This window comes from Clarias gariepinus, chromosome 27 (genome assembly GCF_024256425.1).
Source record: "Clarias gariepinus isolate MV-2021 ecotype Netherlands chromosome 27, CGAR_prim_01v2, whole genome shotgun sequence".
Lineage (NCBI taxonomy): Eukaryota > Metazoa > Chordata > Actinopteri > Siluriformes > Clariidae > Clarias > Clarias gariepinus.
In genome coordinates, this window is record NC_071126.1 from 10810033 (window position 1) to 10834361 (window position 24329).

A 24329-nucleotide genomic window follows, 5' to 3' on the forward strand; every position below is an offset into this window, starting at 1 on the left:
AATTGTTTTTGTACTCTTATTTTTTTATTTAAAATATGTTGTTTGAAAAGGAAGAATCGACTGTAGTAGCAATAATAAGTTTAGTATGAAAATTCAAATACAAAACTGAAGGCAATAAATATCCATATCATTTAAAAATAAAAAAATACATTTTTTGTTTTTCAGCATTCAGTATTATTAAAAAGCATTATGTACATTAATGACCTTTTCCTTTTTATCATTCAAGATACCTTCATCCACATAGTGGAGACTGACAGGATTTTTCACTGATTATTGGAATAGCATATATTTACATATATATAAAATAAAATAGAAAATAATCTTTGAACACAAAACATGGCCCACATCTGTTTTACTAAAAGTCATGTTTGTGCAACAGTAAGCATAGCATGCATTACAACACCATTTTCATATGGTATCCTTAACTGTAATTTTCAATTACCATTTATCATTTAAGAAATCTTCACAGAAATGGCAGTAGCTACAGTGGAATAGGAGCACTTTCTTCCCAAGAGAGCTGGAACAGACTTTTTTTTTTAAAACAAACTGTAAACGTCCTCAGAGGCTACATTTACACACGGATTAAAATAATGTGAGTACTGCGACAGAAGCTCCAACAGACCGATATGAGAAACAATGGTGGTATTTTTCTAAAATATACTACTCACTCAATCTCTATACCACTTATCCTGAACAGGATCACGGGACACCTTGAGCCTATCCCAGGGGACTGTGGCACAAGGCGGGATACATGTTTGATGGTGTGTTGATGGTGTGTTTCCTCCCACAGTCCAAAAACATGCAGATTAGGCTAACTTGCATTCTCAATTTGCCTGTAGTGTGTGAATGAGCGTGCGATTGTGTCTATGCGTGCCCTGCAATAGATTGGTACCCGTCCAGGATGTTTTCTGCCTCATGCCCTAAGTCTCCGGGGAGAGGCTCCATGCCCCCCGTGACCCTGTATATCGAATAAAGCGATATAAACGATGAGTACGTGTACCAGTTTAAAAGAAGGTACTGTCAAAAGTGCACCATTCTTACTTTTAGTGTGTATCTTTTACAGAGTAAAACTTTACTTTTTACTCTGATGTGCATTAGGTTTATACATTTTTAAGTATAAAAACCACAAAACAATTAAAATACACTATGTCCATGGTCCCAGATGAAAAATACAAATTAAAGGTACAAAAGACTGACTCTTAAAGGCACTACTCCATCAAGAAAGAAAGGTGAAGTTTAGTAGGTCTAGTACTCAAGCTCCAATTAGAGCTTTATTAAAATGCTTTTTTTTCTCCATAAAAGGAAACCGTAGTAGTAGGCTTTATTGTGGACTGTGTGTTGCCGTGAACAGCACCTATTAATCCAAGTCTATGGAAGTGCAGCGGCACTGTTTGACGCGACGCACGCGCTTCCGTCTGATTCTCGGGATCTGGCTCGGGCATATCAGCGTGTACGTGACGACGGTGAACGTTTTCGGCTTGCAGAACGAGCAGGACTGGAAGGCGCTTTCCTCTTGGTAGACGTGCCGCGGAATGTAAAATGAGTTGCACTGGCCGTAGCAGAAGCTGTTAACGATGGTTCGACTGACGCAGCCCTCTTCCTGCAGCGTCTGTTTCAGCGGCTGTGTCTTGCACCAGTCCCGCTTCAGGTAGTGGCGCTCGGTCACGTGCAGAGCCTCCTGGCTGGAATCGAGCACATCCTGTGCCGGCGCATGCGCGGATGATCCCGATGAGGACCAGAGCGGTGCAGGCGGCGCTGTCTGCTCCCAGGAGTTCGGGCTGAGTTTAGCGTGATGAGGAATAACGCCTTGAAAGCCGCCGCTGCTCCAGCATTTCACAGGACTGCAGAGTAGCCACAGACCCAGGATCACGGCAAACGATGCCACTTTCGCCATCTTTTCAGGTAAATATAGAAAGCAAAATTGATTATAGAACACAGCAAGAAGTTAAATATTAACACATTATTTCTGCTAAAAGGTGTAGAATTCGGATTGGAATTATTCAAACCGACCTAAACTATCTTGTAATAGTGTAATCTGTATAAGCAGGTAGAGTGCTAAAACTTTTGGGAAAACAAAAAAATATTTTCTGTCAAAATTAAAAATGTTCCCTCTTTTTAATATTGTATGTGGGTCATTGACGGATAAGACTTTTTAATAGGCCAATTTTAAAATACCAAAAATATGGATATTTTCTAAACATTTGGAATGTAATGTACACATGCCTTTATCAAGAAAAGTAAAAAAATTGACATTTTAATGTTTTTACACTTATTTTATAATACATAGCCTTAAAAAAGTCATCTGGGGCGACCGTAATATATCTCAAAATTTCCATTTTTATGTATCATTAAGACTAGTTGAACTCATATCAGTAAATAGATAAACTGATGAAGAAAGATAAACTTTAGTGCCCTTTCATTTTATGAAAACCATTATTTCACAAGTTTATTCTATAATATCAGAGTCTCCCTCATTATCCAGTTACAATACTGATTTTTACTACAGATATTACACATTTAACAATAGCATACCACTGATTAATATTTGAGGCTAAACTGATGGATATTTGGTTATGAATTTAGTGTAATTATTGCCATTTGTTGGTTACCCCACATGACATATGGTCGCCCCAAATGGTAAGAAAACCACAGGTGTAAAAATTTCTGTTAAAATGTACACAAAAGAGTTCAAGACGAAAGAAAATTTAACTCTTTTTTTATTCGAGTAACATTTCAACATTTCAATATAACAAATCAGAAGGACATTAACATTTAAAATTATATAATTGTTATTGCAACACACATTAAATGCTTCAAGAACTTAAGAAGCTGAGTAAAGAATCTCTTTTTTGGAACCTTTTTGATTTATTGGACAGGGATGAACACTACTTGCATCTCAATTAACCTTTCAACATTCAAATATCACAAATAATAAGTTTCTTTTTCTGGCCCTTTCCTTTTCTTTTCTCATTGTAAGGGCCATATTTCATTCTTGTAATTTGTTGTTGTGTTTATTTCATTTCAATTTGTTAGTTAAGCATTATACATTAAGTTAATTGAGTTTATTAGTTTAAGCACTTAGTTATATATTTCTAAGTTATATTGTGACATCATTTCATAAGTTGTTCTGTGATATCATCCCACAGTTGTGTAGCTGCATGTCTATCACGCACGTTAGTTGCAAGACACGGAAGGATACAGAAAGGTGTGGAGAGCACAAGCTTTTGACCGTGAGACTGTGAGGTAAAAGATACAGTAAAATAAGTTGTTGTAACTGTAATCTACCGAAGCTACAGAACACAGCAAACGACTTGTCGTGACTACAGTGGATTTATGCAAGAAACTGTAACAACCGTTGTACTTTGATGTTGAGATACTCTGCTCTTGCTGCAGGGTCAGAGTTGACTTTCTGTCTGTGACGAGCAGTCTTCTCTTTGCTTGTTAATCATGCCATCTAGGAAATAGGTAAAATAGGTTAAAACTTGTTTTAAATGACTAATACATGTATAGTTAGATAAATAGAATGTCATTGTGTATTTTTTTTTCCTGTAGTATTGTACTACAACAAAAAAATAAATGTTTATCCCTATAAAAGGAATGGCTGAATAAAAAAAAAGATAAAATATACAAATAATTATGCTTAAACAATTAACTCTATGTATATAATTGATGTATAGGATATGAAAACTACAAATATAGGACATATATCTATCATTTAAAACACTCAGCAGTGGTTGCCCCACATGATACTCGGTCGCCCCACATGATGTTTTCAAGTTTACTCAAGTATAACAGGCTAACGGTTTTAGCCTCAGAAACCAAACTAGCTTCTTCTAGTGACAAAGCACTATCAAATTTATCAACAAAATATAGATTTGTGGGAAAAAAATTATAATTCACAGTTTTGGGGTGGTCGCCCCACATGATGACCAAAAGTGACTACGACATTACAGCAGTTAAAAAACAGCTTTTTCTTACTATATGAGAGAGACTGATTTACCTTACAGTTGTTTCCAGGGGGTCTTCACCTGTGTCTGGCTGATGCAGTATCCCATTCTTGAAATGTTTTTTAAAATAAAGGTCCCAAAATTGTGGTTTGTTGATGGTCGCCCCGGATGATATGGATAGAATCAACATAATTCGGACAACATTCGTTTGTATATCATGATAGAAATATATGTGCAAATGCTTTATAGTTTTGTCAGTGAGTGTAAAACATGTTTGAAATTATGCCAACTAGGAAGAGGGATATATTTAAGTTGATTTAAAGTGTTTTTAAACCAGTTTTCCTAACAAAAGTCAAGGCCGGACGGTCGCCCCATATGATGTTTTGGCACTTCAGATAGCAGAAAAATGATGAAAAACTTAAAAATTTGGAGAAGTTAGAGTGGTTTAGTAGGTAAAGAAGGTATAACAAGTAGAAATTTTTATGTATTTTTTTAGTTTTTTCTGCAAAATAAAATTAACCTGGACAAAAAAAGGGGGCGTCACGTCATTGACCCATATAAATAAACAAATCTGACAGGTTCCCCTTTCTCAATTTCAGTTATCAGACTGCCAGTAAACCATATTTCTGTAACAAGTTTACATTAATATACAAAGGCTGGTGATGAACTTGAAAACATTCAAGTTTCTATCATTCTTACCTTTTTTAATTGCCAGGTGTTGCTTTTGTGCATAAAGTTCACTCGGGATAATTATGTCCAGCCTTGTGCCTTGAACAACAAAAGTGAATTGAAGATTTAATATCCACAGCTGATACACTGAGCAACAGAAATTACGAAGCGTGCGCGCAGAGTTTTAAGTATAAGTGGGTGGGATCCAGTGAGACAGACCCGCCTCATTAGAGTTTTATACAACTCTCTCTCTCTCTCTCTCTCTCTCTCTCTCACACTCACACACACACACACACACACACACACATCTATACCTGGCTTTAATGTAAAGCCTGCATTAAAAATTAATGTTCATCCCAAATAGTTAATCCCTTTTGCTTTTCATACATTGTTTTCAAGATTAGACACAAATTATAAAGCAGTTGGGTTTATCATACATTTCTAAATGTTACACTTTTACTTTTGGTAACACTGAACAAGAACCAAAAAACACACATGGTATTATTATATCAATAGTTTATTTATTAATTTACTTACTTACTTACTTACTTACTGGCCTACACAACTATTGCATGACAAAGAATTCTATAATACCTAATGTAAACATGACTAAAGTGTGCAAATCCCACATCTGGAAGATACAGGTGTGTGACAAATGTGGTGTGATCAAGTAAACAGTTCAGCTCCACAAAATAAATACCAAATGTGTCATATTAAAAAGATTTTAGAAGTTGTTTTTTTTTTTACAACACATCAAAAATGCATGTGAATATGTTTGTTTTATTTAACTTTCTTAAAACAAAAAATGATGTCAGGGGAAAAAATACATTTTAAAATGATCACTATCTTCAGTTTAATCAGTTTAATCTTATGATTCAGGTTTACTGGTTTAAATTTTAACATGCATTAACTGATCAATACAATATAACTTAATTATACATCTGTCTTATAATATTATATTTAGACTTGTCTTGTAGTGGTTTCCATTTCTTGCTCCTCTGGAAAATGTGGCACAGATTTCTTAGCCACCACATTGTCCAGTCTCTGTCCCATCAGATATGGGTTGGTGCTCTGAAACAGAAAACAGCGGCGTCTGTCAGCTTTTTTCTTAACGTGATACCAGCACAAAAAGTCTTGTGGACAGGGGTGTTATGTTTTTAAATTCTTATGTTATCTTCAACCAGTCTAAAACCACATGATTTTATGTTATGACTGTATTAATGGATTGTTAAAACACATGCGCACACTTACGTGCACAGATGCACATGAGCGCACACACACACAGTTGTGAAAACTGAAGGAAAATTTTATTTTCATTTTGGAATTATTTATTATTTCAAAATTTTTTTTGTAAAAGTGTCTCAGTACATTCTAATTTATATATACCAAAAAATAATCTAATTGTAATTTTTTACTAAAAAGCAAAGCATCCATGAAATCGTTTGTATTGCCAATGTGTCACTATAAGCTAAAAGGGAGTGTTTGTGACAAAAGGCAGTGTGCTGAGCAAATCTTTTTTGTTTGTTTTGGGGGAGTAGCAGTCAGACACATAAGGGATGAAAAATGAAAACCACTACAGTAAGGCGCTTGGAAAATATAAACCACTAGACTGGTAGAGATATCTGTTTTATTATATATTGTGACTAAACTGTGAAACCATGACACCATGACATACAGTACATCTCAGATATTGTTAAATCAAGTTATCAAACAATAGCATTATAAAATACCCTTTTTCTTCTTTTCGGTCCTCCTTTCAGTTTTTCATACAGCAGCTTTTTATTCTGGAAGTACAATAAAAAAATGTCAGTCACTGGCAGAATACTTATTTTTCCCTTTTTATTTTTCTACACAAGAAAAAGAAAAAGTTGTAATTAGTCGAAATAGTAAGTGCTTGAATATTTTTTTACTAGAATAAAAATGGTTCAAATTAATCTTTTATTTTATTATAAAAAATATTTTATGTTTAGATTTTTTAACATAATGAATAAAGATTCACAGATTGAAGTCAATATCCTCAACAGCAGCACATAAATTCTGTTTTAGTTAGAGAGTTATTTTGTCTGTTCTGAGACCAGATGTTATCCAGATGCTAATCTTTGGTTTTGGTAATCTATGTCCAAATTGTCTACTGTACACTGTAACTCACCCATTTGGCCAGTGAGGGGTAGTCATGCTCTGGGTCAAAGAGATGTTGGTGTTTCTGAAACTCTCGGCTAAACTCAGCTGTGTCTGGTGAATTCTCCAAGCACCCATCAGAAGCTAAAAACAACAACAAAATAAAAGGAAAAATTCATCAGAAAACTAAAACCATATATAAACTGTATTCTAACAAATACAATTAATTTTTATTTTTATCTACCTTATCTAATAGAGATAAGTAAAAAAATGATATGGTGAGTTTATAATAATTATATTATATTATATTATATTATATTATATTATATTATATTATAATAATAAACATTTTTTAAGCATAATAATTAAGTTGGACTAGATTAGGTCTTTATTTTAGTTACTCTAGACTCTTTCGTACCCGTTTTTCCCAAAGGACATGGGTTAGGCGGATCAGGATATCCATGGTCTTGGCTGAAGTCTTTTGGGACATTGTCCCCAGTCAATTCTGCAACAATATTAGGGATGTTTCCATAAGGGCCAAGATGTTGAAGTCCCTCATGAGCACCACCTAGAGGACACACACTTCCATAACTTAACATGCAGACAGAATTAAATACATTAACAGTCAAAGAAAAAGAGAAACAAGTCACTGAAGAACATACACATTAAAATATATACATTATACAATAGTTACTTTTAGACCACTAATTTGATTGGACAAGTGGATCTCCAAGAGTGCTAATATGTTGTACAACATGTACAATATGTTGTTTGCAGGCTTGGAGGCTCAGGCCTACATTCTGTTATTCAGCATAGCATCACTCTTAATTATGCTGTGAGTATGGTAGAAAAATATTTCTAATTAACCAGATCACACCACATTTTACAAACAGTAAGCCTATATTCAAAAATAGAAATGTAACGTGAACCACAAAAGCAGCCCATAAGCAGATAATATTGCTAACATGGCTTTGTTTGTTTGTTTTTTGGCAAAAACGTTTTTAAAAAATGAGAAATTATTTTTTTTTAGTTTTCTGTAAACATCTTTATCCTGAAATTGCCTTCACAGGAAAATTTCTGTAATATAAAACATGAAATAAAACTACATAAAATGAGTATAAATTAATTAATTCATACATTCATCCTTACATTCATTCATTCAAATTCTGTATCCACTTTATCCAAGGTTCCGCTGACAGGACCATGACAGAATATGATGCCAACCCACCATGAACCAACATGAAGTATTTTGTTTGTTTGTTTGTTTAACATTTAACCATACAAACTCGACTTACATAAAAAACGTTACTTACATTTACAAGTAACTTACAAGTTACAAGTCTCTTTTAAAAATACTTGCAAGAACTTGATTTATTTACTGAAACTGTCTATTGTTTTTATTTCCTTAGTAACCTGATTGATCCACATTGCTTAAGTTATGTTTCTTGTAATTTAAAAATGCTTAAGTTTTTAATTTACAATAACACAAAAGATCCACACACAAAAAAGAGCCTTGGTAAACTGCCCAAAAAGTTTGTTTTGTGAATGGAATGTTGGCTTTTTTGTGTTGGGCACATCTAGACTTTAATTCTAATTCTCTTTAAACGAGCTCAACACAATGGTGTGATTTACAGTAATAGACTGTGTGTGTCTGTGTGTGTGTCTGTGTGTATGTGTGTGTGTTTACCCTGAATGTTAAGCGGGCCTGCTACATTAGCGGCTTGGTGCGCGGTGAACTCCTCGCGGGGTCGCGCGATGCCCAGCTGCTCCATCACCCCATGCAGGAGCCGCTCGATGTCGGCGTCTGCGCGCGCGCTCCGTCCGCACACCAGCGCCGCCATGCTTAACACCAGCGCCCAGACCAACGAGCCCATCACTGCACCAGCGAGTGCGCAACAAACACCATGCGAATCACAACATGGTCATTTTATTCTGATATCATTACCAATATACGCTATATTTCTATCCCTAAAAATAAAAGCATGCTTTATTACTATCCACAAAATGCAAACGCATATGTGTGAATATTTCCCAAACATATATTGCAGTTTAATTTGAAGCAAACGTGCAACATCCGAATGTACACCGCAGTGTTGACGCCATGGCTTTCCACCCAAATCCAGCTCCATCTTTCGCAAACAAGATACTACCCGAGCGCAATGTTTCACTTTTCTTTAAACATTAGAACGACAATTAAGCATTGCGCTTATACGACGAAACAAGGATTGATAACAAGACCTTACCGTTTAATGAGTATCAGAAGAGACTATGATGACGAGAAGAGAGACGCTCTTCCTTCTCTCTTCCGGAATACTGCACTGTTGCTAGGCAACCCAGCTCATCTCCGTTACACGCTGGGCAAAAAAAAAAAGGACAGGCAACTCCCCGTTTTTACTCATCTTTATAATAAAAAAGTTTCTTACATTACACACATATAGTATATTTTAACAGAAATCTGGCCTTGTAAATAAAATAGACTTTTTTAATTTACACTGCACATAAAACAAATTGAATTATACAGGTATACTGTTAGATCAAAAAGAATTAATTATATAATAATTATAATTATAAAATAATTATAATTATTATGTAATTAAATATGTTATTATTATAACACTTGAAGAACTGCAGTGGCACTATGTACAGGTAGAGCAGTTGGGAATTAATACATAGTCGAGAATATTGCACATAGGTGTGTGAAACTTTAAGTGTGCATGTGTGTGATGCACATGGTTCCCAACAGTCATTGTCAATGTTTGGCATTACTTACTTCTTGTACAACTCTTGTCCGTGATGTGATGGACCTGAAACAGCTGCCAGAGGGCAGCAAGTCAAACAGATGATATTCACAAGGGGACGGGACTTTAAGTACATTGGCTGCTCTGCTTTGGCAAAGACAGCTGAATTAGTCTTTAAAGGAGGCAGTGAGCAGCAAATGATTTTCAGGGAGGTGTCGATTACTCTTTGAAAGGCTTTCCTGTCTGCTGCAGAACAGCTGGTGTATGCAATGCAAAGTGTCAGCATGCTCCCAATAGTTATAGGACATAATTACTATATTCATGCAGGGTGGGTTATATTCCAATGTTTCCTTATTAATTGTTATGATGATATGGTTTGCAGTTGCTCTCCAGGGAGGAGAATATTTACCCCGGATTAGAGATCAGCCCATTTCGTAGAAATTTACATTTGATTGCAATTCAGCATAGCCAGTGCTTTATGTTTATGGATGGGGTAGTAACCAAAAAAAACAAACAAATGAAATTTATGTGAGCATGAGGAGACCTTTTGAAACTACACACAAACTCAGGATTAAAAAAGAGGAGAAATTGGGAACCTAAGCTGTGAGGTGGCAAAGGTACCTGCTTCTCCGATTTTGTAGACTTTTTCCTTTCTTATATTTTTTAAATACCATTCATGAACAAAGGACAACAAGAAGCGTGAATACTGTTAACAGTCCTTTCATTTATTACAATAGTAAATGTATATACAGTAATTAAAACAGTACAAATGCAGACAGAGGAATATATAGATGGATGGGTTAGGCATTTAGAAGCATTTCCTGTGGACAATGGAGGGGCCAGCCTCATCGTATTCCTGCTTGCTGATCCACATCTGCTGGAAGGTAGACAGGGAAGCCAGGATAGAGCCACCAATCCAGACAGAGTATTTACGCTCAGGAGGAGCAATGATCTGGAGAAAAGGAGGAGTCATTATCGAAATGTGCATAGAACAGGTTCGGATTGCTTTTCTGGTTTCATTTAGTCACGTAAACTCTTACCTTGATTTTCATGGTGCTGGGGGCCAGAGCAGTGATCTCCTTCTGCATACGGTCAGCAATACCAGGGTACATGGTGGTACCACCAGACAGGACGTTGTTGGCATACAGGTCCTTGCGGATGTCAATGTCGCACTTCATGATGCTGTTGTAGGCAGTCTCATGGATACCAGCAGACTCCATACCTGTCAGGTAAAGTCACATCAGTGAAACCTGTTGTTAACTTTAAATGAAATGTTCTGCTGGGCTTAGCCAACAACAGTGGGTAAGTAAACTGTACAAGTAAGACACACCAATGAAAGAAGGCTGGAAGAGGGTCTCGGGACAACGGAAACGCTCGTTGCCGATGGTGATGACCTGACCATCAGGCAACTCATAGGATTTCTCCAGGGAGGAGGAGGATGCAGCGGTGGCCATCTCATTCTCAAAGTCCAGAGCAACATAGCACAGCTTCTCCTTGATGTCACGCACAATCTCACGCTCAGCTGTGGAGGACATATTTCAGTTATTAACTACAAATATATATAATATATAAATTGAGCAAATTTTTAAAACAATCACTATAATTTCCTAAAATTCTGTTGTTATCTACACCTACCAGTGGTCACGAAAGAGTAGCCACGTTCAGTGAGGATCTTCATCAGGTAGTCAGTCAAATCACGACCAGCCAGATCCAGACGCATGATGGCATGGGGGAGAGCATAACCCTCATAGATGGGGACATTGTGGGTCACACCATCACCAGAGTCCAGCACAATACCTGTGAAGCAGTGGAATAGAGTATACATTTCATGTAAATATTTCAACTGGTAATAATAATAATAATAATAATAATAAGTTTTTCTGGAGATACTGACCAGTGGTACGGCCAGAGGCATACAGGGACAGCACAGCCTGGATGGCCACATACATGGCTGGAACATTGAAGGTCTCAAACATGATCTATAGCAAAAACAAGATGTTGGTCTCTTTAAGTAAACTTTTAAGTGAAGTATGAGTGTCAGCAGGGTATTTGAGAGTGATTGTATGGTGAGGCATAATGTAATCTGTACTCTCGACTGACCTGGGTCATCTTCTCCCTGTTGGCCTTAGGGTTGAGGGGGGCTTCAGTGAGCAGTGTGGGGTGTTCCTCAGGGGCCACACGCAGCTCATTGTAGAAGGTGTGGTGCCAGATCTAAGACAAAGGTTTTAAAAAAGGTTTAGTAGGAAATCTAGCACTAATACCCCCCAAAATTGAAGGGCTATTGTGTTATTAACATTCTGATTTGTTAGAATAATCAGTCTACGTTTCTGAATTGCGTTGTTTGAGTAATTTGTACTCACCTTCTCCATATCGTCCCAGTTGGTGATGATACCATGCTCAATTGGGTACTTCAGAGTCAGGATACCTCTCTTGCTCTGGGCTTCATCTCCAACATAGCTGTCCTTCTGACCCATACCCACCATCACACCCTGTTGGGAGAAGTCATTTATCAGAAATCACTGATTTGTTTGCCTTTTTAATACAGATAAGTATTAATCAGTGTTTCAGTAGGTAAATTTGAGAGTATGTTGTTGCTACATTGTGGTGGGAATTTAATGTACCTGATGACGGGGTCTTCCAACAATGGAAGGGAAGACAGCACGGGGAGCGTCATCACCGGCGAACCCAGCCTTGACCAAACCAGAGCCATTGTCACACACGAGGGCGGTGGTCTCGTCGTCGTCACACATGATTACTCTTTGCTTGGATTGGTCTAAAAGAAAAATAGATACCAATGAGAATATTATATTCTCACCACTATTGACATGAACATCTCTCTGTGGGGGTCATATACTGAACAATGGAATAAGAAATGACCACAATGAAAGTAAAAGAAAAAACTTAAATTACATCAACAAATTTGGAACATTTTGTCTGGATTGTCTAGTCAAGCATCACAAAATCTGTTTTAAGCAAAATACTGTTTTAAGCATCTGTTAATGTAATCGCAAATACAGTGACTTGTAGATCCCACTTACATAAAGCTATTTTACAAACAAAGGAACTTGTCAGCTAATCAGTGACAGAGGGGCCCTAACTCAGCTGTCTACACATAGAAAGTCCTCTCTTCCCAAAAGCATTAATAATTCCCTTTAATTATCCAACAGCCTGAATATTTTGTAGAAAGCCAGCCAGAAATCTGTTTTAACCAACAAATTTACTTTTTCTGTCAAGCTTTTTACTATACTTGTCTTCCTATAGAAGGTGAGTTTCCCACTACCTGTCTTTAGAGATAAAAAAAAAGGCTTGGTTATGTTACCAAATATTGATTATCAGTTAATCCATCTTCGCCATGTAGATCTCTAAGTTTTGTATCTTAAACTTTTTCATCTCTACCTTTTCTGTAGTAGCCCAGGAAAAAAATAGAAGGCACTTACCAAGCTGTACTGGAAGATTGGAGTTTCCACTGGGACAGAGCGTGAGTGAGAGATGCTCCTTAAATATACCAGGAGGCCAGGGGCCCAGGGGGTGGGGGCTCAAGTATTCACACAAGCCTAAATAAGTGCTGTTGAAAAAAATGGCCCACTAGAAAAGGAATGCAGTACCTGATCTTCAGTCACAGAAATCTACTAAAATGGAATAGTGATTTTTAGGATTCGATAGTCCCTCCCTGTGGAAGTACGTCTGCCTTTTATGGAAAACAAAAGAAGACTATAGTATCTATTCTACAGTAGTAACAGTTCATTCATTTAAACTTTTTGTTTGGGGTAGTATACAAATAAATAAATAAATGAATTAATTAATTAATTAATTTTCCTCACAATATGAGTGTATTTTTATGAATAAGATAAAATATAATATGTAACAATCATGAAGTTTATTTGAGTCATATTGTAAACATGTAAGTCTCAATCCACGTATTTTGCATTGGTGCCAATGGGCTGTGATGCAATCTTTTGTCTAATATGCTTCTCAAATGTAGCATAAATAAACAAGCATAATATTGTGGTCACTGGTTCAATTCAATTCAGTTTTATTTGTTTAGCACTTTTGACAGCGTGTCGAAGCAGCTATACAGAATTCTGGCCATAGATTTTTATCCATTCATATACAAATATGAAGAGGGAGTGGTACTCTAATAGTAAGTGCTTTAGAACTAGTTAAGAATACAACCAAGGGGGCAAATGCACTATGCAATCCTGTCTATGGCATGTGTGACAGGGCCCAAAACATGCCAGACAGCTGAGGTGGGGTTTAGGTGGCTGAATGGAAGGGGGATGGATGAAGATCTCGGTCCCTCCTTCACAACTGTTTTCTGGATAGCAGGGAGGTGCTGCATTCTGATTGGCTCTGACGTGTCCTTTTAGGGTCATGTCATGTAACAGGTGTCCTTGGGTAACGAAGCTCTTGACCACTGTCAGCTCCTTATTCGTCAGCAAGCTCTCCTTGCTAAACCCTATGAGGAAAGGAGTCACGCTTTTTACTCTATTTAGAGGCTGAGACTTTACTAGACTGCATTCCACAAATGTCATATTGTATAAAAAAACAACAACAACACAAAATAACTCCCCCAAAAATATTAATACATACACATTTAAGTAATCACAGAAATTTTTTGCTAAAGAAAAGAAATAACATTCCATGTATTGTCATTACAGTAGTATTAGTGTTAGTATTAGTCTCTGTTTACAGTATTAGTATTAGTCTCTGTTTATGAGGTTTGCAAAATGATGATGATGATTTGTCATTATTGATGTCATTATCTAACGCCAGATAAACAACTATGGTCTCTATTTAATGGCCTATTTTTAAAAAAGCTTTCTGTATTTTAATAAACTTAAACATGTGATGTGCCTTCACCCAGTTCTATTTAAATAAACCAAAGTTATTCAATAGACTTGTGTTCCATTCAACTGTGCCATAGTCGGATTATGTGTGAACATTTCTGTGTAACACAAAGTCTTATCCTCCGATTTAGAGGCACTATACTTAGAACGTTTTCACACTAGATCCACAGATAAATAGTGAGTACAATCCTAGAGGATTCCCTTGAACTCAGAGTGATAATGGCAGCTCAGAATAGCTCTGGTCAGGCTCCGTGTGGCTGAGGATATTCAGAATGATAATACAGGCGTGGGGTCATTTCTAACAGGGCTGCTGTATTTATATCCTAGACAGAAATTTGCTCTATCTGTGTAATGTAAGGTTAAGGATGTGCAAAAGCAAATGTTGCTATTATATGTGCATAAACTGTATGTGTATTCACATGTTCTTCACAGTGTGAAAAAAGATGGTCTTGGAAGAGTTTGTTTACCAGATTGTGAGCTATAAATATCTTAAATAATCTGTGGTTCTGAAGTAGACTAAGTGGTCTACAGCATGAGAGCATTTGGGGGAACTAAGGTCCTTAAAAGGGCATGTACTGTATGGGGTGTTGGATTGTTTAAAACAGCTGGTCTTCCTGTCCCAACAGAGCCTAATCTAAAACATGGCAGTTGTTGGTGACAAATGGATTTTTAACCTTTGTTGACCAACCTGTTTGTCTTTACAATGCCTTGCATTCAGCACCTTGCAGCTTTCCTCATTTTGTTGGGTTAAACCTTGGAACTGCAATGGACTTTATTGGGGCTTATGAATTTACATGAAATACCCAATAATGTTGAATTGGGATTTACAAATAAATAGCCTAAAACATTTATGATTGAGGAAGTGTTTACCTAGATTGGCATGAAACCCCTTTCCATAGCAAGGAAACTCCAAGATGAGATCTCATGTTAATCTCTTCTTTGTGTCCTAAACAAAAATGAGTCATCTTTAGGCCTTGAATGAGATTTAAACATGTTTTGCATCTTCTCAAAGGTGTCTCAAATGTGGCTAATTACCTTTAAATCTCAGAGATAGTTTACATTTGTCTTGTTTGTAACTTACATATGCAGAAATGAGCCATCTTTGAGACTTGAATGAGATTTTAGCCGTTTTCTTAATCTTCTCAAATGTGTCTCAAATATGGCACATTTCTCAATATCATGATAATGATCGTTATCTCAGAGATAGATCATATTTGACTTATGTGTAACAACTCATATTTTTTGTTTCTCCGAGGCAGTGTGAAAAAAATTTCACTCTATATTGCACAATCCTGACTCATATATAGTATATACAGCTAACCTTTTACAAATGTGTAAACCTTAATGAATTTATTGAAATTAAACTGGCAAATGGAAAACTTACTTTACATTCTGTAACAAATTGCATTACCAATAAAAAACTAAAATACAATATACAGAATATGTTTAATCAAGAAGTGAAGCAATGAGATGTTTGTGTTCAGTGATTTCTGTATACACTTATCATTAAAGACCAAACCTATTTTTGACAATACATTTATGATTAAATGTTCAAAAAAATTTTCATGGCCACTCCAATTAAGCCTACAGTACATGTAGATTTTAATAAAGACATAATTTTCCACAATTTCTCCCACACGTGTTCCAAGCCTGCAAATGTTTAAGTGGCCAATGTGTTAGAGAAATGGAGAAATGTGCGGCGCATCGTCAGGCCTCAGTGTCAAGTAAAATATATATATATATATATATATATACTCAGCATAAAAAGAAACGTCCTCTGACTTTCAACTGTTTTTACTTTCAGTAAACTTAATGTGTAAATATTTGTATGAACACTAAAAGAGTCAACACCATAAGACATAAACTAAAAATGTTTCACAATGTGTCCCTGAATGAAGGGAGGCTCAAAATCAAAAGTACCAGTCAGTATCTGGTGTGGCCACCAGCTGCTTGAAGTACTGCAGTGCATCTCCTCCTCATGGACTGCCTATTGCGGACAGTCTGAGCACTGATGGAGGGATTGGGTGTTCCTGGTGTGACTCGGGCAGTTGTTGTGGCCATCCTGTACCTGTCACGCAGGTGTGATATTCGGATGTACCCATCCTGTGCAGGTGTTGTTACACGTGGTCTTCCACTGCGAGGATGATCAGCTGTCCTTCCTGTCTCCCTGTAGCGCTGTCTTAGGCGTCTCACAGTGTGGACATGGCAATTAATCGCCCTAGCCACATCAGCAATCCTCATGCCTCCCTGCAGCATGCCTAATGCATTCACGCAGATGAGCAGGGACCCTGGGCATCTTTCTTCGGGTGTTTTTCACATATATATATATATACTAGACAAGTACACACACACAGACCCCTTTTACTTTCACCTTCACAGACACTACTTCTCTCTGCTCTACACAGAAACACTGCTCTGTCGCGATCTTTTCAAAGGTAAAGTGCAGGTTAATTTGTTTTGTTTTATTTTAAAGCAGTGATTCCGTTAGTGTGTCGCTCAATCAAATGTCATTAGAGAGATTTCGTTTGAAAGAGGTTTTTTTTGGTAAAACTGTTTTGTGTGCATGTATGTGAAAAGAGTGGAGGAAGCGTAACTGTAAGGGGAGAGGGGGAGGGGCTCCTGACTTAAACTCGTGTTTTAAAATATGAGCCCATTTCCGGAACAAATTATCCTTGTAATCCAAGGTTCCACTGTATAATTTTTATATATAGGCTCTTCATTTGGCTCCCAATTATTTAACATAAAGAAATGACGGGTGGCTCTCACTTCTTTGTTCACCACACTTGTTAACCTATTGTCACCCAAAATACTGAAGACTTAATGCCACATATGATGTTCTCATAGAATAGCAGCGATTGTCACCCCACAATTTGTAGCCACAAGATACCTGGCCTCAAAATATATTATGCCTCAATATATTAAACCAAGACTTTGTGACAATTACACCTGTATATATTTTTAAACACCAAATTACAGAATCAGCTTTGATCTTGCCATAACAGTATATAGTATATAGTAGCCCACTGTTTTGGATTGACGTTCTAGTGGATTTTGGACCATGGCTAATGGGATTTGTGCTTAATCAGCCACAAAAGCATTAATGAGGTCAGGTACTGATATTGGTTGATTAGACCTGGCAAATATTGACTATTCCAGTACATCCAAAAAGGTTCAGAATACTTTTCGCCAACCTTCGCAAAACATATAATGCTGGAACAAGTTTGCACCCTTTATTTTAAATGAAGGCAACCCATCATGCTATATCACACTAAGAAATCCTATATCATTGTGGCAACAGTTTGGCAAAGGTCCAAAAATGTGATGGTCAGATGTCCACAATATTTTTAATAATATTTTGTATATTGTGGTAAAATAGTTTCAATAATTAGTCAATAAATCATTTCGACTTTAGTGTCTGTCTGGGAAACTTGTCAAACTCAACAAATTGTAGCAGATTCTTGTGTAGTTGCATAGTACCTGGCATGCTACTATCAAGTATAGTTTACTGTGCTACTACAGTGCAACTCAAATCATTTATACCCACTCCCTGTTTTAAGGCATCTCAAGTAACAGGTCTTAACAAGGTCTATTATGTGTCATGTCAGCTGAAACAGTTGTCATCGGGAGCATAAACTTCAATAATGGCACAATGTTGACAGGCATGCTAATCAAGAACAGCAATATTAATATTCCTCGTTACAGTGCAGTGAGATACTTACAACAGGGTCAGGCACACTGACTCCAAAACAAGGCTGCTCACTTAAGCGTCAAAGCCATTATGCTGTCTGTTTAAAGTTAAATCTTAGCAGAAAGTGGCATACAAGAGTATGATGCAAAAAAGAATTGCATCAAGTATAAATATACAGGTTATTCCTTATTACATTTAAGTCTCAAATTGTACTTATTTTAGAAGCACACACATTAGTGAAGCAAAACAGACATTCTGGACTTAAATGTTGCAGGGAATTAAAGGATCTGTGCAATATGCATTGATGACTCTTGGCAGAGGAAGATTGACTGCTTCAGCTCGTACCATGAGTGCCCCAGATAACAGCTATAGGTACACAGACCTTACACATACCGATACACAGACCTTACACATACCGATTCTATACTACAGCTCCCTTTTAAACAAGATAGTTAGTTTTCATCAATTTTCTTCATTAAATAGCAGGCGACACCAACTTTTTAGGTCAACACTTGAACCAAAATTTCCTTTCATACCGGCTGTATTTTACCCATTTGCACACTAAAATAAGAATCAGTTGCAAATTCTGGTAAACATAAGCTTCTCACATGCAAAGAACTAATACTAAAATGACAAAACAGGGTGTTTTTTTTTTTGGCTGTTAAAAAGTTAACACAACCATTACTAAAAACCAAACTTAATTTAGCATCAAAATCCTAATTATAACTGTGGTGTTTCAGCTCAGTAAACATGAACATTGGAAAGCTTCGGCTAGGTTTTGTAGGAAAGTGTTCAATTGGACAACCTTGGCTAAGCCATTGAGTCAAGTCTATCCAACCCAAATTTAAAACCTCAGAATCCACTTAAATTGTTAATTGGTTTTATGCGTTTCTATTGTTGCAGACTTTTTTAAAAAAAAAAAAAAAAAAAAAAAAAAAAAGAATTCAGACAAAGTAAAATTAGAATTTTATTTACATTTAACAGAAACAGTTGGGTAAGGGAACAGGACTGGGTTTAAAGGAAATTCATAAGCAGTTTGTACATCAAAAGCAGTAAATATGGCGTTTGTGCAAGCTATAAATAAACCCTTTCCCCAACTGCACAATTTATAAAATAAAAAAAAAATAAAAATAAAAAAAACCTGTGCTAAACTGCATTTGTTATAACAAACAAAATCATACAGCAATGTACAAAAGTTGTTGCAGCATTTCTTAGTCCCACTGAGAAAATGGTGCAAGTAAAATATGGAAGTCATTTAAAGTTCAATGACCTCTTCAAGTGTTAATGTTCATAACGTCCATTCACTCAAAACATAGCTTAGAAGTCAGCATCAAGCCGGAAGGTGTTGTCTGTGGGTCCTGACATGACTCCCATGCGCTGGTATTCTCCTACTCTTTTCTCAAAAAAGTTTGTCTTGCCTTCCAAGGAAATGTTTTCCATGAAATCAAATGGATTCTCTACTTTATATATCTAAAGGGAGGGAAAAAGAAAAAAAAAAAATAAATAAGTAACATCAACCAGCCTCAGATATCCAGGTAAAACCTGTGCCTTTTCCCTATACCCCCCCCCACCCCTATTAAAAGAATTTTTTTTTAATTCTCAGTAAATCTCCAGCATACTTAAATCTCAACAGCAGTTTTACAATAGCACAGATCCTTACCTTGCTGAAGCCCAGCTCCAACATAAGCCTGTCGGCCACAAATTCAATGTACTGCTTCATTAAGTCACAGTTCATGCCAATCAGTTTAACCGGTAGAGCCTGGGTCAGGAACTCCTGTGTGCCACAAAAGGTGAAGAGTAGGTCAATGCCTTTGAAAGAATAATCAATGATACCTTGAGTTTCATTAGATGCATTTGCATGTTAATACCTGCTCAATCTGAACTGCATTCACAATGATTTTCTTGACAGTTGCTTCTGAAGGCTTGTTCACCAAGTGCTTGAACATTAAACAGGCAAAGTCACAGTGAAGCCCCTGAAACCCAAAGAAATAAATTAATTCACTGTACAACATTAAGATTTAATGTAATTTGTATTACAACAGTCCATTTACCTCATCTCTGCTGATTAGTTCATTGGAGAAGGTAAGGCCTGGCATCAGACCCCTCTTCTTAAGCCAGAAAATTGCAGCAAAAGAGCCAGAGAAGAAGATTCCCTCCACAGCAGCAAAGGCCACCACTCGCTCACCTGCAGAGAACAGTTTTAGTTCATCTTCGACCCTGCTTTAAATTTCAGTCCAGTATATGGCAGTATTGTACCAATTGTGAATCATAAAGCTTGTATGGTCTGCCAAGACAGGTTATATTTTACAAGAAACTTTTAGAGATGTGTAATTACACTTGCCCTTCATTAAATCTGAGGGAATACATATGCAGGCTAATAACCTCGATGGCAACTTTCGAAACAAATTTCAAATACATTCGTTACTGGAAAGAAAGAAAAAAAAAAAAGTGTGATGTTTAAGTGACATACCATATTGTGCATCTTTGTTGCCAATCCAGTTCAGGGCCCAGTCAGCCTTCTTCTTCACACAAGGAAGAGTCTCAATTGCATTGAAGAGGTAGTCCCTGCAGAAGAAAGATTTTAGATAAAGTCTACAACTGAACACTTCTTTCAAATTCTAAATAGTGAGGGCTCAGTAAAGCGACAGTTTCATGCTGGTGCCCTCCAGTCAGTTGACCACATGCCTACTGATCTGAAGTCAGACACCAGCACTCAGCTCCCATCATCAGCTGAGGTCCGTACCCCTGCGCGTCTCATCATTGCCCCCTAGCATACACATCTGAGGAATTTACCTCTCTTTGGAATCCTTGATGTACGTGTCAATAAGCAGACTGTACATCTCAGAGTGAATGTTTTCCATAGCAATCTGGAAGCCATAAAAACAGCGTGCCTCCGTCACTTGGACCTCCTGAGTGAAGCGCTCCACCTAGTGATGAGATTATCACATGCAATGAGAACCACTGTTTAAAACATGAAATTAATTAAAAATACCAGACAAAATAGATCCTAAACTCACTAGATTTTCATTGACAATGCCATCACTTGCAGCAAAGAACGCCAACACATGAGAAATGAAATATCGTTCTTCATCTTTTAAGGACTCCCAATGCTGGAGGTCTTTGGAGAGGTCAACCTGCAGGGGGAGAAAAAGTGTGAGTATGGCCACCTTTGCATTAAGGCACAGTCAGAAGCTATGGACCCAACCCATTCCAAACATGATATACCTCTTCAGCGGTCCAAAAAGAGGCCTCTGCCTTCTTGTACATCTGCCAGATGTCATGGTACTGAATGGGGAAGATGACAAAGCGACGTGGATTTTCCTTCAGAAGAGGCTCTTCCTCAACACCTCCTTTGTTGACCTTTGGCTTCTACAGGAATGAGAGAAAATAAGCTTAAGAAATGCAGTGCTTAATCCATTGTTATCCACAAACATTCTGGCTGCAAGTCTACAAGCTGGCCAGAAAGGCAGCCACACCCAGTTATACTTGTTTACGCAAGCCCTCCAACCAAGTTTGAATCTTATTCGGATTATTACATTCTAAAACTGAATTGACAAAATTGAAGAGCAGCAACTCAAGGCCTTTTATATATTAAAAAAAAAAAAAAAAAAAAAGGATGAGTCCTTAATAACAAGCTGCATCAAATTATATCTGCAACAGCCAATTCTCACAAAATGTACCAACTCATTTTAGGTTCATAAAAGACTTTACAAGACCAACATTTGTTCACATCTATTAGTGAAGGTCTTGCATCACTGGGTACAAAATACACAATAGGGCCTTAAAGACAAGTTGACTGGCTTAATGTAATTTCACACCAAGTTTTGTTAAAATTTTATTATAGTAATTTAAATATCTTCATAGTGCAGGTTACAGGGCAAGATCTTTGCTCCAAGATTGCCATTTGTACACAGCAACTATGAGCGAGTGAAAGTTGTGCTAAAGCTTCAAGTAAGCAATAAATTAAAAAAAATTACAAGTAGAATAACCTACAGGTAATAAATAGTGCAAGGATTTAACCTGTCAGTCTTTACACACTATCTTGAACTGTAAATGTTAAACATGGACGCCCCTAAGATAAGGAACTATTGCACTTTAAGTTTAAAGTGTACTTTAAATTTAATATTTGCCTTTTTTATATTAAACTTTGTTTCTCTTTAATAAATTAGGTAAAAAAAAAATATATATATATCTAGGATTTCTTTTTAAACCAAATACATGTAAGCTTGTTATAGCACGATATGATTAACACCGATTTTTTTTAATACCATCTCTAGTTATTGTACAAAGTTGCATAAGGAGAATTAAAGCAACTACTTTGTGTCCAAGGAAAAGGTCCAAAATGCAAAGTTAGCTATGCCAGCACAATAGGCTAGCCAGTTAGCGAGTTAGCACTCCTGCCGCCAAAATGTCAGCTGTTGACTCCGTCCCCCTCCCTCCGATAGTGATTTACTAACCGAGTCAACCGGTTTCTCCTGATGAGCACATTGAGGTGTCCACTGTTTTTAAAAAAAAGTGTATCGAATAGAAAAGCTTGCAGAAAAAATTAAAACCAGTGGTCTGCCGAGCTAACCCAGCCCAGGACCGCGTTAACTCTTAGGTGAGAGAAATTTCTAGCGTTACTCACCTCAGAGTCCTCAAAGATTTTCCGCGCGGTTTTGGAGGCCAGAATTCGGGTCGAGTTCAAACTTGGTGGCTACAGAAACATAAAACATAACATTTCATTACTATTGGGTGCACAATTCTACGAGTTTCACGGTTCAACAAAATTTTTCCTTCACGTTTAATTTAACAATGACCTAGTTCAAGAAAGTTTAACATACTTCAAAACAGTTATGTTTGGAGGTCTATCTATTTAGATAAATAGATATTTAGATATTTAATGCTACTTACCGTGTTTTCTTTATCTCCCAGAGACATGCTGCCCAACTTAACGGAAACGCCATTCTCATTCTTGGATTTGAGGGGAGAGCGAGTAGACATCATTGTTACGTTTAAAGCAAATAAAATCAAGTACAAAGCGAGGTAAAAACAAGAAGATAGACAAGGAAAATAAAAAGGAAGATGCGAAGCCTGTACACTGGAGGGAAAAGAGTGTCTGAATCTGCTCCAGCTGCTCCTTTTTATTTCGTTCTTGGCGCTCGATCTGGTCCGGCCAATCAGAGTGAAGCTCGTGCTAGCCCTTTAACTGCCATTGGAGCCGTCAGCCATTCAGAAGTCTTAACGTCATCAGAGAATTGCGGGAAATTTGAAGGTTTGAAGGATCTGTGTTCTGTACAAATATGCGGGTTTTTATTTAGGAGTCTGAAAAAGGCGCCAAAATGTCAGCGATTAAACTATATACATACAAATCAATCTTGTTTTTATTTTTCTTTCAATGGTCAAATAACGTAGATTTTTGTGTAATCAGTGAGGACAACAGTAATGAAGACACACTGCATATGCTTAAACAGTAACATGAACAAAGAAAAGCCCTGAAACTTGTGAGTTACAAAATAAAATAAACGATATAAATCTAAAACAGTATCATAAAGAATAAGAATAATAATCCTATAAACAGGATTTCCTGGTGTGTAACAATACATTCAAAGACACACACACAGCTTTCCCGCCAGATTCAAGAGAGTCTATTAAAATATAGCTTTTTAAAACCCCATATGATATTCTTAGATATATTCCTACGATTTTGTTCATACTTTGTCACGTTGCTTAATAGGCCAAATCTGTATCTAATTTGCTTCATTCATTAATTTTTGGCGCCACAATACAAGCCACAGCATTGTCAACCCAGATCTCTATTTATAAACATGCTTTCTGTTGAACAATATGGCGTTGTTAACAATAGAATAACGAATTCGTTATTGTTTTTTGCAGTATTAAAAGCTCAATATTAAGATTTATACTGTATATCGCACTCGCGGTAAATACATTAGGAAGTGCTAAGGAAGTGTGCATGTTTACAGAGAGGTGAATGCAGTACAGCTGAGTACTCTTTAAATCATCCAGGGCAAATCTGGTTAAAACAACCCCTTACAACATTAAAGATCAAGTACGATATGATGTTTTGCATTATTTAGGTTATAACCTTAGGGCTATTTTCCTGCACGGACCAATATAAAGAAAGATCCAACGAGTTGCATGATGAACAAAGAGGAGACCGCGCGCGCAGCAGTTTGTGTTTGATCCAGGTTCACCGCCACCTCGTGGTGGGAGGAACGAAACACAGATAATGTCTTGGGCCGAATCCAAAATGGCTCCCTCTTGAATACTTTTTATATAATTTATTTTATTTTGCACAAAACAGAAACATTGAATCCAATAT

General features: G+C 36.9%; 4 protein-coding genes and 1 non-coding gene across 5 annotated transcripts; all 5 read right to left on the bottom strand.

Moving 5' to 3' along the window:
* Positions 1-66: 66 nt before the first annotated feature.
* Positions 67-4748, bottom strand: grem1a (gremlin 1a, DAN family BMP antagonist). The gene is made up of 2 exons (XM_053489198.1): positions 4647-4748; positions 67-1894 (listed from the first exon to the last, which is right to left on the bottom strand). The coding sequence occupies exons 1-2, from the start codon at positions 4677-4679 to the stop codon at positions 1358-1360; spliced, it is 570 nt and encodes a 189-aa protein (XP_053345173.1). The 5' UTR covers positions 4680-4748; the 3' UTR covers positions 67-1357.
* A 375-nt stretch (positions 4749-5123) lies between these two features.
* Positions 5124-9050, bottom strand: LOC128515218 (neuroendocrine protein 7B2). Its single transcript, XM_053489294.1, has 6 exons — positions 8978-9050; positions 8422-8610; positions 7153-7302; positions 6766-6878; positions 6347-6400; positions 5124-5687 (listed from the first exon to the last, which is right to left on the bottom strand). The coding sequence occupies exons 2-6, from the start codon at positions 8606-8608 to the stop codon at positions 5577-5579; spliced, it is 615 nt and encodes a 204-aa protein (XP_053345269.1). The 5' UTR covers positions 8609-8610; positions 8978-9050; the 3' UTR covers positions 5124-5576.
* Positions 9051-10176: 1126 nt separating this feature from the next.
* On the bottom strand, positions 10177-12991 carry actc1a (actin alpha cardiac muscle 1a). The gene is made up of 9 exons (XM_053488907.1): positions 12910-12991; positions 12094-12245; positions 11833-11961; positions 11573-11683; positions 11367-11451; positions 11108-11269; positions 10803-10994; positions 10513-10694; positions 10177-10424 (listed from the first exon to the last, which is right to left on the bottom strand). The coding sequence occupies exons 2-9, from the start codon at positions 12220-12222 to the stop codon at positions 10281-10283; spliced, it is 1134 nt and encodes a 377-aa protein (XP_053344882.1). The 5' UTR covers positions 12223-12245; positions 12910-12991; the 3' UTR covers positions 10177-10280.
* A 5970-nt stretch (positions 12992-18961) lies between these two features.
* On the bottom strand, positions 18962-23408 carry LOC128514667 (ribonucleoside-diphosphate reductase subunit M2). The gene is made up of 10 exons (XM_053488463.1): positions 22901-23408; positions 22635-22703; positions 21233-21376; positions 21025-21141; positions 20801-20934; positions 20478-20572; positions 20059-20192; positions 19876-19980; positions 19668-19781; positions 18962-19477 (listed from the first exon to the last, which is right to left on the bottom strand). The coding sequence occupies exons 1-10, from the start codon at positions 22991-22993 to the stop codon at positions 19325-19327; spliced, it is 1158 nt and encodes a 385-aa protein (XP_053344438.1). The 5' UTR covers positions 22994-23408; the 3' UTR covers positions 18962-19324.
* Positions 20636-20774, bottom strand: LOC128515470 (small nucleolar RNA SNORD94). The gene has a single exon (XR_008356676.1). It is a non-coding gene; the product is annotated as a small nucleolar RNA SNORD94 (small nucleolar RNA).
* Positions 23409-24329: the final 921 nt, after the last annotated feature.

What these genes read in the sequence shown, in the direction of transcription:
- grem1a (XM_053489198.1), bottom strand. Translation starts at nt 4,679, where the DNA reads ATGCACAAAAGCAACACCTGGCAATTAAAAAAG. An exon ending in ACACCTGGCAATTAAAAAAG is followed by an intron (nt 1,895 to 4,646) that starts GTAAGAATGATA and finishes TTACCTGAAAAG; the next exon opens with ATGGCGAAAGTGGCATCGTT.
- LOC128515218 (XM_053489294.1), bottom strand. Translation starts at nt 8,608, where the DNA reads ATGGGCTCGTTGGTCTGGGCGCTGGTGTTAAGCATGGCGGCGCTGGTG. An exon ending in ATGTCCTTTGGGAAAAACGG is followed by an intron (nt 6,879 to 7,152) that starts GTACGAAAGAGT and finishes TGTTGTTTTTAG; the next exon opens with CTTCTGATGGGTGCTTGGAG. An exon ending in GACCGAAAAGAAGAAAAAGG is followed by an intron (nt 5,688 to 6,346) that starts GTATTTTATAAT and finishes TTTCTGTTTCAG; the next exon opens with AGCACCAACCCATATCTGAT.
- actc1a (XM_053488907.1), bottom strand. Translation starts at nt 12,222, where the DNA reads ATGTGTGACGACGACGAGACCACCGCCCTCGTGTGTGACAATGGCTCT. An exon ending in CTACTCTTTCGTGACCACTG is followed by an intron (nt 10,995 to 11,107) that starts GTAGGTGTAGAT and finishes TGTCCTCCACAG; the next exon opens with CTGAGCGTGAGATTGTGCGT. An exon ending in CTTCCAGCCTTCTTTCATTG is followed by an intron (nt 10,695 to 10,802) that starts GTGTGTCTTACT and finishes TTTACCTGACAG; the next exon opens with GTATGGAGTCTGCTGGTATC.
- LOC128514667 (XM_053488463.1), bottom strand. Translation starts at nt 22,993, where the DNA reads ATGATGTCTACTCGCTCTCCCCTCAAATCCAAGAATGAGAATGGCGTT. An exon ending in ATGCAGTTCAGATTGAGCAG is followed by an intron (nt 19,782 to 19,875) that starts GTATTAACATGC and finishes TGTGGCACACAG; the next exon opens with GAGTTCCTGACCCAGGCTCT. An exon ending in TGGAGCTGGGCTTCAGCAAG is followed by an intron (nt 19,478 to 19,667) that starts GTAAGGATCTGT and finishes CCCTCCCTTTAG; the next exon opens with ATATATAAAGTAGAGAATCC.